Source organism: Rhipicephalus microplus, chromosome X, assembly GCF_043290135.1.
Source record: "Rhipicephalus microplus isolate Deutch F79 chromosome X, USDA_Rmic, whole genome shotgun sequence".
Taxonomy (NCBI): Eukaryota; Metazoa; Arthropoda; class Arachnida; order Ixodida; family Ixodidae; genus Rhipicephalus; species Rhipicephalus microplus.
In genome coordinates this window covers 139713502-139734395 of record NC_134710.1, presented here as the reverse complement: position 1 = coordinate 139734395, position 20894 = coordinate 139713502, and the positions used below count along the sequence as shown (strand labels likewise).

At 48.9% G+C, this 20894-nt stretch overlaps 1 protein-coding gene across 4 annotated transcripts in view; it reads right to left on the bottom strand.

Annotated features, from left to right (window-relative positions):
- The window catches only part of LOC119176551 (calcitonin gene-related peptide type 1 receptor), a 65210-nt gene extending 45524 nt beyond the window's left edge, over positions 1 to 19686 (bottom strand). For 2 of the 4 annotated variants that reach the window (XM_037427899.2, XM_037427900.2), the window contains exons 1-3: positions 19266 to 19681; positions 3066 to 3347; positions 2068 to 2264 (exon numbers count right to left, since the gene is read on the bottom strand). In XM_037427899.2, coding sequence (XP_037283796.2) covers positions 2068 to 2264; positions 3066 to 3134 — 266 coding nt within the window. In that variant the 5' untranslated portion in view covers positions 3135 to 3347; positions 19266 to 19681. Of the gene's footprint in view, positions 1 to 2067; positions 2265 to 3065; positions 3348 to 9034; positions 9053 to 19265 lie in introns of those variants that run through there. The other 2 variants (XM_075877873.1, XM_075877872.1) reach the window with 2 other exon arrangements.
- Positions 19687 to 20894: the final 1208 nt, after the last annotated feature.

Below are 20894 nucleotides of genomic sequence, written 5' to 3'. Positions count from 1 at the left end.
AAAGCACCCTATCAAGGCAGCCAGATCTGTTTGCAGAAAGACCTGCCGCACCGCGTTTTGCAACTGCCCGATCGAAAACCAACCTTTACGTCATCACTGCATCGTAGCACTCACATTAGGGAGCCACCCTGTGCACAGTACTTTCCGTCTCGCGCACTTCGACCACCTCCTACTTTTCCATCACTTGGCCCTTCGGTAGCTCACAACGTCTACCTCGCGTCTCACGCCTTCACTATGGTCAGAATAGAGCGGAGAAGCTCCGAGCATACTCAGCCAAGCCCAGGGTCTACCGTCCATATTCATGCATCAGAACAGTCAACCTCCAAAGTTGCGCAGACAGAGAAACAATCTCAAGCGAAATTCGACCAAATCAAGCGTTCGTCAGTGTCGCCGTCGAGTTCTCAGCCATTTAAGAGTCCAACGAACACAGTAGGCTCGGAAGAATCAACTCTCAAGCACTGCCCTGTACCAGAAGCGTCTATTAAGAACGGCGTCGCAAGAGCCCCCAAAGACCTCCCTGTCCATTCTAGTGCACCACCTTCGTTTTCTTTCGAGAATCACGACAACCCAATGACTACCAACTATCTACTAGTCACATCAACTATGAAGAAAAAGCAGGTTCGTGTAACTAAAGGAGTACCACCTCGACAGATTCCGCAACATCAGCAGTGCAATCAAGAACTCAAAGAACTCCGGAAAGTACGGCAGTTACATCAAGCACTACGACGAACTAAAATAAGATAACAAGCAGATTTGCGGCTTAAGGATGGTCGTCAAGAACGACACCAACTAAAGAAAAGAACAAGTCGACATCTGAGCCATATTCGTAGAAGAAAACGTCAAGGAAGCCTTCTGTACCAGATATCAATGCATCATGTACAATCCTACCGACGGAGATACCACCACAGAAAACCACGAAACAGACTGAACGCTACCATTTGCAAAATGCAGGAACACAGACATCGTATCATCAACTTCGGTTCTGTCAAACGCCAGCTGGAAGTAATGCTTCTGTCTTAGCCACGACACAAAATACAGCACCCATGACAGAAAATTTGGCGCATACGACGTATGACCTTCAAAGGCTACAAGGACGTCCAACCTCGTTCGTTCTTCGCAGCTGCTGAAGCCGTGTCATGGTCAGTGCAGTTGTGCAAGACGTGGTTATCTTTTCCAGAACGCCACAGTCAGCCTCGCCCACCCGAACGCCTTTGTTAACCGGACTGCTGCACTCTCTGCTGAAGTCCTTGAAAGTGTACGAAACTCCACTGGAGCGTAGAACCAATTGTGAATTTTGACATTTGTGACTTTTCAACCTCTCCTTGTTTACTTTTTCTTGTTCGTAATTCATGCATTCTTTCACTTCTTCCTTCTCGGCCTCTACCAACCATCGCTTCATACGTCACATATATAGTTCTTGCTCACGGCAAGTTATCTTTTCACCCATTTTTCTTTCTTCACATTTACATTACAATTGGGTCTAATAACTTCCTTTATACATTCCTTGGCATTATTGTGTGTTAGATCTTAGATCTCACACACACACACACACACACACACACACACACACACACACACACACACACACACACACACACACACACACACACACACACACACACACACACACATATATATATATATATATATATATATATATATATATATATATATATATATATATATATATATATATATATATATATATATATATATATATATATTAAGAGGGTAGGCAAGAAATACGTCTAGTAACATGATTTCGAGACGCATTTACTTGTCATTTACAAAGAAAAAGAAAGAATTTAACTATCGTGCACGACCAAGTTTTTTCTGTGTATCTTCGCCGTATCACTTTGGTTCCAAGAACGGGGAGGACAAGTGCATGCCCACAAAGCATCTTTTTGCAACTTCGTTCCATCGAGAGGTGCGGAAAGAAAGTTAAAACTTAGGATGGCTGCACACCTGACGTGTGAGAGCTGCTGTCCGAGCTCGAGATAGACATCAAGATAAACAAAAATAGAAGGTGGTTGGACCGACCGGAGAGAGGGGTAGAGGTTGCTTTACTTTTTCTGGTACTCTTCACGTAGTCCATTGGTGTACATGTAGCATTCCACGGCGGCCTTCTCGATGAACTTGTTCCAGGCGTAGGGGTCTCCGCGGAAGGTGCACGTCCCATTGTGCTCGTGCTTTTCGCTGCGTTCGCCTTCTGGCGCGTAAGCCAGGTGGCGAGCCTGAAACTCCAGCGTCGCGCCGGGCAGCGCCTGCGGGCGCATCGCATCACGTCATAGCGCCCTGCTTCAGAACCAGAATGCTAGAAGTTCTTTTGCACGAAGCATGCGCACGAGACTGACAGCGAAGAACGTCAAGAGACGGGCCGACTGTTCCTATGAACGAGAATATGTTGTAAGCATTCGTCGCCCAAGGCTTGGGAGAAATCGGTGGCCTTGAGATTATCAAGATGAGCTAGCCATTTATGCATACTTTACGAAAGCAGCAAAATAGGGAGCCGTAAGTTCAAACATTATATATACTGACATAAAAAAAAAGGTTGAAATTCTTCTATAAACATATCCATGCTACTATAACCATACAATCGCAACTAATTACAATAAGAAATTGCGTATTTAGTTCCAGCCGTACTATGTTTAGGCACAGCGTTCGCGGATTCCTGTATTTTATAAACCGTGCCTGGCGGGCCCGCGCGCACAGTCAGATAAATTAAACAAGTAATTTGACGGCAGTGATACCTCAGTTCGTCCCATCGCCCCGCTTTGATATGAAGCAACGCCACTAGATATTTTTTTTTTATGATTACCACAACTTTCAATTTCAGAACTTGTGCCGTAATGTTTATATTTAGTAATGTCGCTGAATTAATTTGACAATAGATAGCAAAATTATTCGTCTTCCTTTTTTTTTTAGCAATGACACCCGCCTGAAATTCACCCACAGTGACGTAGTCAATCACGTAGGTCTTTTTTATATGTGTTTAATAAAACAAAATTATTTGTAGATCACTGTTGCGCAGTGCATGCGTGCAGCATTAGTGATGGTATACTCACAAGAAGCAACTGGCAGGCGAACGAGAAGATAAGGCAGTAGGCCCACCAACGTGACGAGTGGTAAGACATGTCGTCACGAACGAAATGGAGGTCCTCGGTCGACCGATGAGGCTTGGCATTAGGGTAAACGGAACCCAAACGTCCACGCTGGCCTCCGATGCAACGTGTTCATTATCACTTACGGCGCTTAGTTTTGTTCCACGCTGTGCGCCCTGATATGGCGTGTCCTCACTGGATTCGCAGACAGGATAATTTTGCCCGCATAGCAATGAAGAGAAAGTCCTGCAGCCAGAAAGAGAAAAAAAGAACAATGAATGCTCTTAAAACATAATACTATCTGACAAAAATGCTATATAAATATAGGGTACCACAGTTAACTTTAGCCAGATTTTAAGTATATGCCACCGCACTTGTCGACGGCGCGACCAAATGCATGTTGCTGGCTCCTGTATGCAATAAGTCACACTGTATTAGTGTTTGGCTTGACTACTTAATTAGACAAAATTAATTAACTTCTGATGTAACGTAGCTGCGCAAAAAATCCAATTATTAAGTTGTAGATTGGTTTGCAAAACGTCTGATTTGATTGTTTACAGCCCTATATCTATAATGTATTATTGTTTTTATGCTTTTGCCCCTGCTCGTTTCCTGCAGTGCAGGGAGTTATGAATGCAAAGCACGGTAGAGCGCTGTCCTCACCTTGTTCCTCTCGTGCGATGAGCATGCAAACCATATAACCGTCAGACGCACATGCCCTCGCCGTCTGATGTAAAAGGCTTTTAATACTTCGCGACCGTCTGCGAAGTCGTTACAGTATTGAAACAACGCTGTATTCTTTGCAAAAAAAGTACCACTATTCCAAAAGTCCGAAGTTGTGAAATAGAACATCCGAGAACAATCAATAAACAGGTAGCAACAAGTAAAAGAAGCCATACGAAGGATGCGAACATGAATTTTAACTGTCACTTCAGTTCTTCTCATACAGCTTTATATATGCACGGCCGACAAGCACGTCTGCGAGTATCTGGCTGTGTTGCGTTTAGCAAGACATTGTGGTTTCTGTGTGATATATAGCAGGTTATTTTTTTATATATCTAAGAAATGAAGCACTGCCGGCTAGGACTTACATAAAAAAATACGGAAACGAAAAAACAGAACCATATCGGGATACACTAAAAACGATGCGGCCGACAGCGGGTCGCTTATACAGAACAAGTGTCCCGTTTCGCAAACTTGCTGGGAGTGTGGCCACATTTTTTTTATTTTAAATTTATTTTACCTGCTCGCTTCCAGCAATGTGAAAGTGTGCTGTAGTCAAGGGCCACTAAACTGGCCACAGGAGCTCACTTTCAGTTCACTCGGCAAGTCTTGTGGTGCTAATGGGTTTTGCAAGATATTTACTCACGGCGCGCAAAGGTGCTCTTGCGACGCCGATAACACAATCCGTTCGCCCTCGCACCACTGGTGTTTGGAGAGCAAACCGAATGGTCGATGATAAGCGGACATATATCCGAGAGTTATTGACTGTGTTTCGGTCCCACCGCATTTCGGTCGCACGGCACAAAGAATGTCCCGTTTGCATAAACATATACCACGCCATGGTTATTCAGCGACAACTGTCTATTTGACGGAAACAGTTGGGGTATAATAGTGTTGTTTTTTGCAGAATAAGATTTGCGGCAAAAGCGGAAGAAACTAAAATTGCGTGTCTGGTCATTTGTCTGCCTAATTAACTAATATTCGCTTAATAGTCATCAACGTTATACCACTAATGTAATTTGAAAGCGCCGATTGTCACTAGGTTTGTGATGATATGGAAATGAATGGTCACGCGCTAATTGATAGGTTTACAGAAATGCACTGGATAAAACATTTTTTTTTCAATATTACTTTTTGCATCAAGTTTTCAGACATTCGAAGCAATACTGTCGATGCGGAGAACGGACCACTATGTCATTAGATTGAACATGCTCCATATTACACAGCTGTTCTCTGAAGGAAAACTGCATGGGCTAGCAAAGGGCCATGAGTCTATAAATACGGGTAACTCCATATCCCCAGAGTTGGTGTGTTCGAGATGTGCAATAACAGAAAAGGCGCTTACATACGTTTTTTCTTTCTTTCAAGAAGCACGTTATCAAATCATTGAACAATTGATTTCAGGCGACCAAGCTTTAAACTAAACTGATGCATGCTTACGCCTGAGCAAGCATTTCGCACGACGGGAACAATTTCAAACAATACGTTGGGTATACGTTGTCGAATGACAGTGAATGAAAGTGAGTTCACGAGGGAAACTGAATTGGAATTCCGAGCTAGACAACAGTATAACTCAAAACAACATACACACTTACCAGATGTTTCAAAGTTCGTTCGAAGCATCGGCAAATAATTCTTAGCATTTGGAGCATAAAAACAGGTAACTGGACACAAATGCGCTCGAGCTTTCGCTTCATATAACAGTCGTGTAAAATTTGTGCAGATGAGTTGGCCGAATTGCACAAGTTGTATTGTTCGATTTCGGAAGCGCGACACGAAAATAAAATATAACTTCTCTCGAAGCTCTATTTTTTTTTTTCACTCAGATACCTCAACGTTGCCAGAGCATCAACTGACGAGAGTTAGAAGAAAGATGAAACTTTATTATCAGAATCCAGTGGCCTTGATGGTGCTGGTTCCACACCTGGGTGTGGTGCTGGTTTCACGCCTACAGGTGTCAGCCAGGAGCAGTTATTAGTCCTGGCAGCGTCCTCGAACCGTCTGATTGTCAAGACCTGCTTCTCTAGATCTGAGCTGAGCATCGCGGTTTACCGCTGCTCATCATTTGTGACAGAGTGACCCTGTCACACCATTATTGGGCAGGCCCACTGGATGTGCACTATAGGTCCGCCTTTTTCTCGCCCAATTTACAGATGTCTGAATATTGACCAGAGTATAGTAGTCACTGCACGCCATCGGGCTCGGGTACGTGTTTTTTTTTTTTTTTTTGTAGGAGAAGCCGCTCGATAAGTGTGGTGCGCGGGAGGATACCGGGCTCTTTCCATGGATGTCGGCACCAATTGCGCTTGAGAACCGCAAAGCCGTGTTGCATAACGGCGGGGCAGATGAGCCCAGGGGTACTGCTGGCGTGGCTTGGGGGGGGGGCAAGTGCCACATTTGCACCCCCCCTGCTGACGCCCATAAGCTTTTTCAATCTATAATGATTTGTAACTTACTAGGTAACCATGCGGTCTCCTCTAGACCCTATGTCTCTGCAGTTCGCCGCGGTGTACACCGGCTCGGTGCCATGAAGGGAGGCCCGAATTGGATTTTTATTTGGTCTCGAAAATTGACCATGATCATATCTGCTTCCGGCGACATTAACCCTCAGACAAAATTTCTGACTGTGGCATTGGAATTGACGAATATATCTTTCGCTTGTGTGGAAGATGATGCCAGTGCGGTAAGCGATTTTTCAACCGCTTAGACGCTGCCAGTTCGAGTGGATCTGCTAATCAACGGCGTGGCGTATGCACGATCGCAATCGCCATGCCACATGAGTGTGTGTACTCCGCTGCGTGTCAGCGTCCGTTGAGTGCATGAATGTATTGAAATTGCCTTCAATCGTTCTGTACTCTCGCTTTGTAACTCTCGGTGCATGTTCTTCGGCAGTAGTGGTACATGATGGTGTTGCCGTGTTTCCCGTGGTGTGTTTGTCCTAACTGCGTGTTGCACTACGTTATGTCAAGGTTACTGAGTATTTGTATTCCCGATCAGCTTTGCTCTACGTTCTTTCGAATGGCCTTGTCATCGGCTGATTGTGTCTGCACGTCAATGATTTGATGCTTGATCTGCAGCATGATATATGTGGGGATATAGGTTCAACCTGAAACTGATCATCGTGTGCGGAAACAGGTCGTTATCATCCAGGTATTTAAATAGGCGTGTGAGTATCATGCGAAATGCGTCAAAAAATGAAAGTTCAGGCTTCAAACTGGATAGTTTATGGCATCGATAACAGCACAAGTGTGTTGGAGGATATTTGTAGGTGCACTTCAAACCAGTTCAGCCGACCAAACATCATATATGTTTCATTACACCCACGCCAATGTAACTCTCACGCTTTACAAGCATGACCAAATCACGCCCAAACTAATCAAATGTTATTGCTTTTTCTCTTACCCCAGCACAATTCCATATACTTTATCACGTCATTCTCGTGTCGTACACAATACCCTTCATTTTTTTTTTACAGCCGATCAGTTTTCCAGGTTATCTCACAATATTAATAAATAGCCAGACTGTCCTCACAAGACATGTTGAAATTTTAAGCTGGTGTCTCTCTTAAATATTCAGTTCTTCTAACTCATTCAATAACATCAGCTAAGCGAAGTCTCGGCATGATTTCGAGAAGTTGTAGAGACGCTCGTTATATTGGCAATAGCAGTGCGACGAGAAGGCCCACGCCAGCATTTCTGAAGAATCGTTACAAGAATATCTCATCAGGTGCAGTGTGGTTAACAACGCAAGTTACAGCGTGAGGCAGCGGCAATGATGCAACACTGTTATGACAACCGAGGTATACCTTTCTTTAGAACCTCAAGACTCTCATAGTTCTGCGCATATACTACAAATCCCTCATTCGTCATTCGCTGTTATTCGCTTTTATGTGTTCTTACGGCACGTGCCCAACTGACTCGATATTGAAAATCGATTCGGTGTGTACCTTCTAAATGTCTGCGAGTCGCTTCGACTGGTCAGTTTTCTATTCGAGCGTCAGTAGCTGCCGCATGTGTACTATAGCCGCGTGCGTGGGACAGTTGTCGGCCGCCTTCGTTGTGAGACGCTTTACTTCAACACCAACGTCAAACACTGCAAAACAGGCAACACATTTTTTTTTCACCAACCAGAGTTAAGAACACTCTAAATATTAATGCAACAAAAAATTGTCCCCATATCTGCATGTTACGTTGTAAATGTCGTCGCAAGACGATAGTCTTACGTCTGGAGAGAGTGAACAAAACATTTATTTGAAGTTTTGCGCAAGAAATCGGTAAATGATATTTTGGAGGCGCTGCGTTAGAGTGCCTCGAGCGTGCAGCGGAGGCGAACGAGTGCATCAAGTCACGTCACACGTGAGGCATGAGCGCTATCTGGCAGTTATCTTGGAAAACGAAGCGCGCGCGCCCTGCACGCCCGTCTCGGCGGTGATAAGGTGTAGAACGCAAGGCGACAGGTAGGTGGCACCACCGTGTAGCCTTAGCAAAGCGTTGGAAACACTTGCCTTTTCGTGCAAGCGTTACATGGTCAGCGCAACGTGATAAACGCTACGGTTCTTATAATTACTTATGTATGCCTTTTCTATAGTAAGATACACGCATACAGATTATTGACATGTTGTTAAGGTGCCTCAGATATGTACAATAATTGCTTTTTAATTGACGATCGCGCAAGTATGAACGCTGAATCTTGAGTAATATTGGTGGGCGCTGCAGATGGGGTCGGCCGTTTGGACACTTTGGTGCCGTTTAGAGTACCGCTAAGGGCGGACAGACAGACAGACCAAAATTTTGGCGTTGAAGGTCCCCATGAAAGACTATCGTCTTTAAAAGCAACCAGCAACGCCACACCACAGAACACCTTATACTGCCACACGACCGAGGATGCTCGGCCGCCGGAGGTTCCGGAAACAAACACGAGCGTGCAAGTTGCCGCAGCTGTGCTAAACAAATGATAGCCGCGTTCCCTGGGCGACGTCACGTCTGTTAGTGTTGTTTCAGGCGCGGTTGCAACAACTCGCGTGATGACCCGTCACCATAGATGCGGTCGTAGTCTCTATTTACGTGAAATTCCTGCGCGCGATAATATGAATCGCCTTTGTGCTGTCCATGTATCGACGCACTTTTCGTGACTTGGAACGAAGCCTATTCACAAGGCGACGCTCTATCCAAGGTAAAAAAGAAAAAAAGTGGCTATACGAAAGACAATACCTTTCCCTTTCTCCCTCCCCCAAATCCGCCCTTCCACTTGTCTGCTTGCCCCTGGGCGGAAAAAAGAAAAAAAAAAGCGAGGATGACGATGAGACAACGTAGTTTTGTTTGCGCAAGTCTACCTCGAGCATTTTCTATTGTATATTTTAAAAGTAATATAATAAAAAGGTTACAGTTTCTTTAGCTAACGCGAAGGGCAAAACAGACAAAAGTGTGTGCTCTTGCCTCGCCGCGGTGATCAAGTGGCTAAGGTACTCGGCTGCTGACCCGCACGTCACGTGTCGAATCCCGGCTGCGGCGGCTGCAATTTCGATGGAGGTGAAAATGCTGTAGGCCCGTTTGCTCAGATTTGGGTGCAAGTTGAAGAACCCCACGTGGTCAATATTTCTAGAGCCCTCCAATACGGCGTCTCTCATAATCATATGATGGTTTTGAGACGTTAAACCCCTCGTATCAATCAATCGAGAGTGAATCTCTGCATCGTTTTCTTTTAACAGGCAGATTGTTCAAAGTCAAATAGGCAGATTGTTCAAAGTCAAAATTGTTCAAGTAAAATAGAAGCATTGCTAAAAGAAGATGTTTGTAGGACGGCTTTAAATTTAACCCTTCCAGTGGTTATTTCCTAGGGGGCAACTGAAATGGGCTCTATAGCCGCAGGATCGTTTGCGAAGCCGTATGCGATTTTTTAATGGAAACAAAAGGAATAGAATGTTAAGATTTGGCATAAATTCACTTTATTTTTCATCCATATTAGCATATTAAGTTTTCTTCTTTTTATTCATTATATATTTAATTCTTATTTTACCAATGTTGTTCATTTTTGAACCACCCATTTCAGAGATAAAACTTTACAAATGTTCTAGAGATAAAAATATTGTTTTACGAGCTGACTACGTTTAGAACGTAGTCAACTCGTAGCACAATTTTATCTCTAAAATGAGGTACCGTCCGATTTATGGCTGATGCCCCATGGTGGCTTACGCCACGACTCTAATGCACAACCAACAAACCTGTCAACTGAATGTTTAATGTTGTTTTCTTCTCTCGTCCGTGTTCTGTTTGCGCTGAACGGCAAGAGCTTTTTCCAACTCGAGCAACTCTATACCATCTTATAGGAATAATGGATGAATGTTTACAACCTGAGGTTCTTAACGTGCCACAAATGTATACGGCACACGAGCGTTCATATATTGCGCCCCCATTCGAATGCAGCGGCCGTGATCAAGGCTGCGACTTCTCTCCCATAAGCCCAAAAGTGAGAGAGAGATTAATGAAAGAGGAAGAGACAAAAAGGACGCTATTTTCTGCCTCCCGTCGCGGGGGCACGGCTCAGCGCCTTTAGGGATCGGGGAAGGGGAAGTAAAGATGATAGGAAGAAGAGAGGAAGGAAAGAAAAAGTGAATGTCATGGCAAGAGAACGTCTTGTCAGTACAGTCAGTAGTGCGAGTGAAAAGAGTCCGTCTATAAGGCGGCGAGGTCCGCGCAAGCACAGAACTCGAGGAAGGCTCGAAGGGCTTTCGTCTTCGAGCGCGCGGGAAAAAGTATGTCTTCCATTGTTTCGGCAGGTAGTCCAAGCAGACGATAGCGGCTTACCAGTGCGCAACGCTCAGTGGCCAGGTCAGGGCAGGAGCAAACAATATGCTGCAGCGTTTCGTCATCACCGCACCTTCGGCACGCTGGCGATGAAGAGCGACCCGCGGAATACATGCGTGCCGCAGGCCAGACGCTGCCAGTACGCAGGCGAAGCAACAACCGCCGCTCGCATCTGTCCAGGCCGGTCTCCGGAAGGGATGGTGGAGGTTTGCCGCTTGCCACCCGTGTGTCAGGGTGGGCCGTTGGTAAGAGCTTCCGCAGTCGCTGCCGTGAGTAATCCGACTGGGTTACCGCCTTAGTGACTGGCGTGTCGCAGTGGTGTGCTGCCTTAGCGGCGGCGTCAGCCTCCTCGTTGCCAGCTATTCCAACGTGCGAGGGAAGCCAGTGGAGGGACAGGCGCACACCACTCTCTTTGATGGCGGTCAGTTTTGCGTGCAGCAACGCCACAGTTATGCCTGCTTGGTCTGGTTGGAGCAGCGCTTGTAGGGCTGGTCGGGAGTCGCACAGAATCGCCACAGGCAACTGGGGTAACGTGGCAGCGAGGTGGTCGGCTGCCAAGTGAAGGCCGGCCAATTCAGCTGCAGTGGAGCTGGCGTGAAAGGGAAGTCGGCAGCGGATGGTTGTCCCAGTCGATGGTATGACGCAGGCAGCCGCGGCCGAATGGGGGCTGTCCCGAACGGACCCGTCCGTGAATACCAGGAGCTGCCCCTTAAGTCTTTCATGAAGTTTCGCCACGGCTGCCTGATGGAGCTCGCATGCCGGTGTGCGCCTTTTTCTGAGGTTGTCCAGAGTTAATTGTACGTCCAGAGGCTGCTGGTGTGGTGGAGGGGGTTGGATTGGACTGGGGGGATCGGGGACCAGCTCTTCATAGAGAGCGCAGATCTGTGCCATCCGTGACGCTGGTCGGCTCCGCAGTCTCCGAAGGAGGGCAGCGCCCCCGAGGGCCCTGTGAAGGCGATCCACGTGATGCAGCGCCTGTCGTAGCATCAAGAGTGACAGAGGCCAGGTCTGGGCCTCCGCCAGGGTTGCAGCTATGGGTGACTGACGGGGAAGTCCCATGAAGCGCCGAATTGCCATGCGATGTTGCCGCTCCAGTTGCTCCTTGCGGTGTGGCGCTAGCTGCACCAAGGGCAGTGCATAAGTTTGCGCTGTCGTTGCAGCCCCTTCGTAGAGTCTTAGAGCCAGCCGTGAGGTGCACCCTTGGCCCCTGCTGAGCAGTTTGCTTACGGCAGTCTCGACCCTGGTGGCCTTGAGGACGGCGAGCTTAACGGCTGGTATCCAGGTAAGGCGGTGGTCGATCCTTAGCCCCAGGTACGTCACTGCATCGCTCCACGGGATAGGTCGGTCACCTAGCACAAGCCTTCGGACGGCCCTCCGCGCAGTGGCTCTGGGGTGAACCAGCAGTGCCTCCGTCTTCGTGGGCGAAACGTTCAGTCCGATTGCCTTGAAGAAAGAGACGACGGCATCCAAGGAGCGCTGCAGGGAACGCCTTATGGCCGTGAAGTTTTGCCTAGGCCCCTTAACCCACAGTGCCACATCGTCTGCGTACAAGGAGCACTGCGTGGGGTAACGCTTGTCTGCGGGCATCGCGGTCGGCAGCCCCGCTAGCACCAGGTTGAACAGAAAGGGGCTCAGGACGGAACCTTGTGGAACGCCTGCTGTCACTGGCCGTGGATCGCTGAGCGCGCGTCGTACTCTAACCCGGAGGGTGCGTTTTGCCAGAAAGGCACTGATAAAGGTACGTAGGCAGCTCACGATGCCGAGTGTGTCCAAAGCACTCTCTATCGCTATGTGAGGCAAGCTGTCAAAAGCGCTCTGTACATCCAGCAGGACGAGGAGGGCCACTTCGCCGTTGCGCTTGGCCTCCTCCAAGGTAGAGACGACGTCCGCGATCGAGTCTGCTGTGCATCGGTGGCGTCGGAAGCCCGTCTGCTGTTCTGGTAGGAAATCCTTTGCCCCCGCAATCCAATTTAGGCGTGCCAGTGCTATGGCTTCCATGAGCTTGCAGGCAGCAGAGGTGAGAGAAACGGGTCTGTAGGACGTAATGGCGGCACAAGGGCGGCGAGGTTTCCGGATCGGCACCACAACAGCGGTCAGCCAGGCTTCAGGTAGGTTGCCGCTCTGCCATATTTCATTAAAAGTCCTCAACAGGTGTCGTCGTGAGGCCATATCCAGGTTGCGCAGCATCTGGTATGTGATGCCGTCGGCACCAGGGGAACTGCGGCGCTTGGTTCTGGCTAGAGCAACGTTCAGTTCGTGTTCGAAAATAGGGTCCTGACACAGAGATGCGATCTGGCTGGCCGTCCAGGCAGGGTGATGACCTTGCGGTGGCTTGGGAGCAGGCGTGGCGATGAGGGCTGAAGGATTGGCTGGTGGGAGTTCTGTGAAGCGATCGGCCAGTCGCTCTGCCAGTTCTTTTTCACTAATGCCTAAGTAGATGGCCACCGCAATGACGGGTTGCCGCACCATTGGTCCAGTGACGAGGGATCGTAGAAGTCGCCATGCTTTTGCGCCACCTCTTGCCTGACTCAGGGAGAGGCAGATGCCTTGCCAGCTTTGCCGCCTGCGACGGTTGGCATGTCGCCGACATACCGCATCCACACGATTGAAGAGTGTACGTTGAGCTGGGTCATGGGATTTTAGGTACCTTCTCTCAGCCCTGCGCCTCGCAGCCCGTAAGTTCAAGTGATGGAGGTCTGGCACAGGGTGGTGCTCTGGCACCCTGGTCTGGATAGTTGCCGCCTGCGCTGCCACTGCTACCAGATTCAGGAAATCCTGATCCTCTGGGACGTCTCGAAGCTGCCTTCGAAAAGCCCGCCAATCGATCGTACTACACAGCCTCCTCCTTGGGATCTTTCCGCCCACAGGTGAGATGACGATCGGCAGGTGGTCTGAACCCCAGGAGTCAGGCTCCACTGCCCAATCGTACCGGTCCCCTTCACTGGCCAAGGTGACGTCAATGGCGGAGCATGACGGTCGTGCTGTTCTGCGGACGAAAGTGAAGGATCCGGTGTTCAAAACTTGTAGGCCCAGTTGATGGATAACGTCCACCAGATCCCTTCCTCGAGAGGAGCAGGTGCTACTCCCCCACATGGTGTGATGAGCATTCATGTCCCCACATATGAGGTAGTCTCTTCCGAATTTAGCCGTGAGCTGTAACAGCATGGAGGCGTCCCACCGCTGTCCAGGTCGCACATACACAGAGGCCACTGTCGTGTCCACACCGCGAAGCCGCACCGTCACGGCACAACACTCAAGAGCCCCTCCAGTGACATCAGCCACGTTTATGTGCACATGTGGTAGTTCTCGTCGCACGTACACTGCACAACGTGGTCGACCCTGGGGATGTGCACTCGCTATGCACGGCGCGTCCTGGCACGTGTCTAGAGTACACGACGTGATACTTTGGTAACCGATGTATCCGGGAAGTCGCAAGTCGGTCGCTGCTACGTACACTTCCTGCAAAGCAAGCACATCATACTCGCTCTGCAGGAGATGTGAGGAGAGGTCTGCATGCCGCCGCCGCAACGAGTGAGCGTTCCATTGAAGCACACACGGGCGGCGGCGGCGGTGGTTCTCTGCAGCATGCGGATGAGTGTCAGCCATGGTGGCTGCTATGAGGGTGCGCGCCACCTGCCTGAAGGCAGATGGAGCGCAGCTGATTTTCAGGAGGCAGCAGGTCCGCAACTGCTCTTAACAGGAGCCTCAGGTTTGCATTTTCCTGGTCCACACGAGGCTGGGAAGGTACCTTCGCGGGTGGACGAGTCGTGGTAGAGTCTGGGTGCTTGAGACCAGCCGAAGGGCCCCGTTGTTGTACGCCTGTCTGGCCTGGATGGGTCGAGCTGACCGTCATCTTGGATGGTGATCCCACTGCGGCAGCATAGCTCTTGCCCGTGGTCTGCTTCAGCTGAGGACTATCAGTTACACTAGGGCTTGCCCGCAAGACTGCTTGAGCCTCGCGGTGAGGCAGGTAGGTGGGAGCTGATGCCTTGATGGTGGCCAGGCGCCGCTCTCTTTGCCAGAGCTGACAGTCTGCGGAATCAGCTGAATGTGGCCTGCCGCAGTGCAGGCATCTTAATTTGTTGGTGCAGTTGGCGTCTTTCCCATGGTGGCCACCACATCGCAGGCACCGCTCTGGTCCTCGGCAAGTGACGGCGATATGCCCATAGCGTCCGCACCGCCGGCACTGAAGCGGGCGAGGTCGGGATGGCCTCACTTCGAACACCATGCGAAAAAGGCGGACCCGGGTGGGAGGCACGGGAGAGGCGAACCGCAAGACTAGTGATGTCCCTTGTCGCCTGGCTGCAATCACCGGCACATCGGACGACACGGCGGCCAGGAGGGCTTCGTCGGTATAGTCGCCATCGACGCCTTGCACCACGCCACTGCTTTGTGAACGGTCAGCAGGGAGGCGGGCAGTCACGGGTATTCCTGCGAGCTCCGATGTTGCTAGTAGGCGATTCATCCATTCTGGTGTAGATGCGTCTGCTGCCACGATGTTCTTTTTCGTGTTTACTCTCACCTCCTTGACTCCGGGCAGCGCAGAGAGAGCTTGTGCAATGGCAAGACGAGAGGTGCGGTGAAAGGAGGCGCTGGCGTTTGCTGGTCGAAAAAGAATAGTGCCCGAGTCTAGCGACGATGAAGCAGAAGCCGGCATGGTGTGTTCAGTGGCGCGTACCCCTGCAGGAGCGGTCTGAGTCGCAGTGGGCGCATTAGAAGTCCCTGGAGCAACGTGGGCAAGCATAGCCGTCGATTCAGTGGCGGGACGAGGACCAGTGTGGGCAGCGGGTCCTTGAGATGTCGAGGCTCGCTGTCGGCGCTTCTTAGACTTGGAGAGGACGGTCTGAAACTCAGACTGACTGATTTCGTCAGTTGCGTGTGTGACGGCGTCTTCGTGGGCAACCGCATCATTTGACGTTGGGGTAAGACACGCAACTGTGGCACGTTCAGGCGCTACTGCGTGCATCTTCCGCGAGCCACCCTCATCGTCGCTGCCCGACTCGCTAGGACGCGAGCGCTTACGCGTTGACGTAGTATCCATGTCTGCAATATCAGGTTCCTCGTCTAACGGCAGTGGTACGTTCTGCGGAACGGTGACGTTCACGCACAGAATTGACCCGGCATCTTCGAGTTGGGCTGTATGATGCGCCGCTACAGCGGTCGAAGATGCTGTGGTGCTAGTGGTAGGGCTGGAGGCCGCCGAGGACGTCAGGCCCCTTGCAGTTGTCTCGACGTCGGCAGCAAGCACCGGTAGGCGAAGTGATGTCGGTTTCTCGCTGACGACTCTGCACAGTTTCTGTGCCTGTTCATGATGCAACCGCACCGCTTTGGCACTGGAGATGAGGTTCCACAGCACGCGGGTGCACGCGACGCTCGCTGAGCGTCTGTGTGACGATGTGGGAACCAGGGAACGCGACGGGCGTTCCAATGGCGTAGCCGAGAATGGAGGGGACTGCTCTGCCATGGTAGTCGGGATGACAGCTGCCCCAGCGACGCGCAGGAGCAGAGGACGCTGTCACAGGGCTCAGGTCACCGAAAGCGGTGGCAGGGATCCAAGGGCATAATCTGTAAAGATTACTCTCCTTGACAAGACTCGAACGGGTATGAGAGTCCAGGAACGCGAGGAGCACTGCGCGGAACGCGGTCGCGTCTCTCGCGGGCTGACGCGGTAGCGTCTCTCGCAGAATCGGGAGCACCGGGCAACACGTCTGCTCTCTGTGAACGCTCGAGAGAGACTCCTAAGCCCAAAAGTGAGCATGCACTTTGCTACCTGGGACATACTGTGTACATAAGCTGCACTACACCAACTGTTTTGTGATCTATATTTCATGTGATTATCGCTTTAAAGGTCTCCTTCATTATGTTCTTGCTGCTCCAAAAAACGCTCCCCAAAGACAACAACAACAACAACAACAACAACAACAACAACAACAACAACAACAACAACAACAACAACAACAACAACAACAACAACAACAACAACAACAACAACAACAACAACAACAACAACAACAACAACAATAATAATAATAATAATAATAATAATAATAATAATAATAATAATAATAATAATAATAAAACGCTACATACGCACTGTTCATTGCACAAGTGGTTGTTGTTCGTGTGCTTTTGAGGTGGCAGTTTTCATGAACTATAGTGAAGTACACAATTAAAATATTTCGTTATTATGCTGCTCCGTTGCATTAAAGATTTTTACCACGACTCTGTTAAGGACAACTCCAATTCATTTATTTGTAAAGCTGTGGTCTTCAGTGATCGAATTTTCCGATCAATAGTGGTACGCTTATTTCTCATTCATGTTTGGTTCCGAAAAAAAGGAGACTTCATCACCCCACGTAACACGTAGCACTACGTGTCTGACAACAACTGCGCTCCACCCGACTTTCGGACGACAAGAAACATGATTGTCTTAACTGTTTCCCACCCAGTGGGCTACGGCACATACATGCGAGGGATTTCCTTTACGTCTTGCCTCTGACTGGGTAATAAACGATTGTGAATATTCTGATGGACATCTCGCAGCAGAAGCACTTTAAAAGACACAAATAAAGATTCGAATACTAGCATGAACAATGATCTCAATAATTCACGAACACACAAAAATATAGATTTTTTTCACCTGTTATTTCAGATTCCATGCATTTACGTGAAGATTTTTTACTACAAAACGTCTGAAATGCCTGTGCAAGCAAGCAGTATTTGTGTCGGTAGATAACATAACGAACGGCTTAACTCAGAGGAACCGATATGTTATACGTTAACTGGATTTAGAAACTTGTTGTAGTAAGCGAACAAAGAAGTGGGAGAGAAAATGACCGCACCGCTTCCTCGCTCTTCTTATTCGACACGACTTCCCTCGTATATCCTGCGTGATCTCGAATATTCTATAAAGGCGAGCATTTCATTGACGTATTTCTTTTTGTTCAACCCCAATTTCGCGCCTTTCTTGTGACATGAAAAGCTTCAGATAGAACACAGGATCGCTATCAACTCTCAGGTGGAACTGGGTAAACAAAGGGCGGAAATTAGCAGTCATGATAACAGGCCTAAAGGGAGAGGGTAGCCAAAATGAAGTAACTTTTTTTTTTTAAATCGGGGTTTCCGGGAAGGAAGGTTCCACGGATGATACCCTTTCAGCGCGCGCAATGTAATCGTGCGCGTACAGTGAGGGACTATTGCCGAAGGACCGTTATCAAAGCACTTGGTCCTGGACAGCCGTCTCTGCAAGAGATCCCCAAGATTTTTTTTTTTCAGAACAGGAATGACGGGAACGCACTGGTCGTACCAGAACTATATACTTGTTTAATGAACAAAAGTTTCGAAAAGAAAAAAAGCGTTCAGTGCGAAGAAAATCTCGCAAAAGAAATGAATTACTGTTAGCAGACGTTACGGGCAACGAATATTGGTTTTACTATTATGGTAGTAAAAATAATATGCTTTAAGCACCGAAATCACGACGGGATTATGGGGCACGCGTGGTGGAGCGCTCAGAAAAATGTCGGCCGCACGGTGTTCCTTGACATCGCACAGGGGGCGCATTTCGCTTCCATCGAAACGCCGAAATCGAACCCGTGACCTTCGGGCCAGCAGTCGAGTTCTGTATCCACCGAGGCTGACATAATGACAATAAGCAGCAAGGCTGATTGAAATATAATGAGTTGTGATGACAGCGTTCTTTTCTTGATTGATATGTGGGGTTTAACGTTCCAAAACCACCATATGATTATGAGAGACGCCGTAGTGGAGGGCTCCGGAAATTTAGACCACCTGGGGTTCTTTAACGTGCACCCAAATCTGAGCACACGGGCCTACAACATTTCCGCCTTCATCGGAAATGCACCCGCCGCAGCCGGGATCACCGGAACCAGAACGCAATTAATACGCATTAAAATTATGTTTCACGACGACAGGTGGCATATGCCTAATTTGTTTTGCGGCAGTGTTCTAATCCAGCGAATAGAGTTTTAACTTTTATGAGAAAAATTGACATTGCCACTATCGTTGCAGATTAATTTTTCTTGTCAAGAACATTATTGAACAGCCCATACATGCTTGCACAATGTTGACGATTAGCTTTTAAAGAAAATAATAATCAGAGATGGTTTTGCGCTAATGTTTCATTAGTTTCATCCAAAGACAGCTAGGTTTGCCAACTCTCGCACTTAATGTTTTAAGAGTGCGTACCAAAAGAGTCTCGCTATTTTAACTGGTTTTGACTAACTGTAAGTATACGTATAGGATGCGGTCTATGGTGCAGTGTGTCAACTGCGCTACGAATCGGCACTTTCTTTCCAACGACTCGCCCGAGTCATTTCTGATGTAAACATATTGCATCACTATCGTGGCAGTTTGCTGACAGCACTATTTTCATATTGGAGATGATATTGTGTCGGCCCGTGCGCTTGCTTCCATAATATATGAGCTTGCTTTCGAAGATTAATATATGAACTCGTACCCCTCGCGCGCATTTATGAGGCCGCAAAATTTAAACGCCACCATAATACATGACGCAAGTGAGAGCAGTACGTTTCAGATCAGGTTGGAGCCGTCAATTCTGCGTAGTTAGGTACGGCGCTCCTCGATGTCGCCGAAGGCAGGAAGAATCAAACGTGCTCACCTCTACGTCCTTGTTACCTTGGCAGTTTAACGGTGCCAGCCAGATCGTCGGGGAACGGCTACAGTTTCCTGGTTGTTTCTCGTTTGTGGGTCACCCTGTGCGGCTATAGAGAGGTCGCCTTTTGTCGGTCGGCGAGGGTCTCTTGGCCTTCGTACTTCAGCGCGCTGCTCTGTCGGGCCTCTGCTGACTTCGCGCCTCTGAGTGCTGCTGCAGTGGTTAAAGGTTACGTGCTGTGCGGACGTTACGTCGATGGCCGGCAAGGGTGCAGTTGACCTCAGGTGCCCACAGTCGACCAGGGCTACTCGCGAGAGAACCAGCCTGGGTCCGGGAACGTCGTGTGGACGCTCCCACGCTGACGCAGGTGCGAGACCGGCTTCTGGAGTCCTTGCCGAGCTCGGCCGGATTCCCCCGCGACACGCACCTTGCCACGGACGGCGATAAGCTTGCGTCCCACGATAGCGCACCGATAGAGGTACGGCGCCGGGGCGGTACGTGTCCGCGTCTTGCAACTCTTAAGAACGATAAGGAACGGTGTTTTAGCACCAGCACGACATCCATCGTCGAGACGACGTACATCAAGTCGCTCGCCCTGAGTGATCGTTTAACAGTGACAACGCGTCGAGATCGGTGACGGAGTGCAGCTATTACCTGTTTATGGCTATGAAAACGTGGAAACAACTCCGATTGAGTACAACGCGGCGTCCAAAGGCATTTAGCATCACATCACCTTGATAGTTCAAAGCTTTTCATGGGCAGTATCTACTGTGGCAAGTGCGCACACAAAATTAAAGCGCATAAAGCAAACATCACGTTAATTCGGTGCCAGTGCGGAGTTAAATGGAATTGCAAATCACTCGAACGTGCATACAGCTTTCGACAGGTAGCATGATCAGTCATTCGGGGAAGGTAAAAATAGGACATCGCGCCCACTTCTTTGCCAATTTTGTGTGCCGCATTGACTTTCATTGAGCTAAGTGCCATGATATGGGTAGCTATAGTGCACTGCGTGCATGACGGCTCTAAAATGCGGGTTCTGAATTTCCTTCGCCTTGTGCTGAGCGTCAAACACACAAGCACATACTTCGGACACCTGCTCAAATAAAATTATTTTCATTGAGCCACAAATCCGTGCTAACAGTCAGCCAGGAAATTCGCCCAGGTAGGCGTTAACCAACGCCCTTGTTACGTGGAAACTGGCATCTTCTTTAATCGCTAGAACTCAAGGAACGTATAATTACTTGCCCATTGTATGCCTATGAATTGCCATTTCCGATCTTGCGCGTGCTGTCTTATGACGGAATATAGGTGAACCTACCTGAACCTATGACGAAAATGTCATCCACCATAATCTACTCTCCTTGCGGGGAAAACTTAAAATTATACAAAAAAAAGAACTTACATGCAGATCGTAAAGAGCGAAATGTAGAGAGATGCGGTCTCACAATGAAAGAACCCGCCCCGCTGCGGTGGTCTAGTGGCTAAGGTACTCGGCTGCTGACCCGCAGGTCGCGGGATCGATTCCCGGCTGTGGCGGCTGCATTTCAGATAGAGGCGGAAATGTTGTAGGCCCGTGTGCTCAGATTTGGGTGCACGTTAAAGAACCCCAGGTGGTAGAAATCTCCGGAGCCC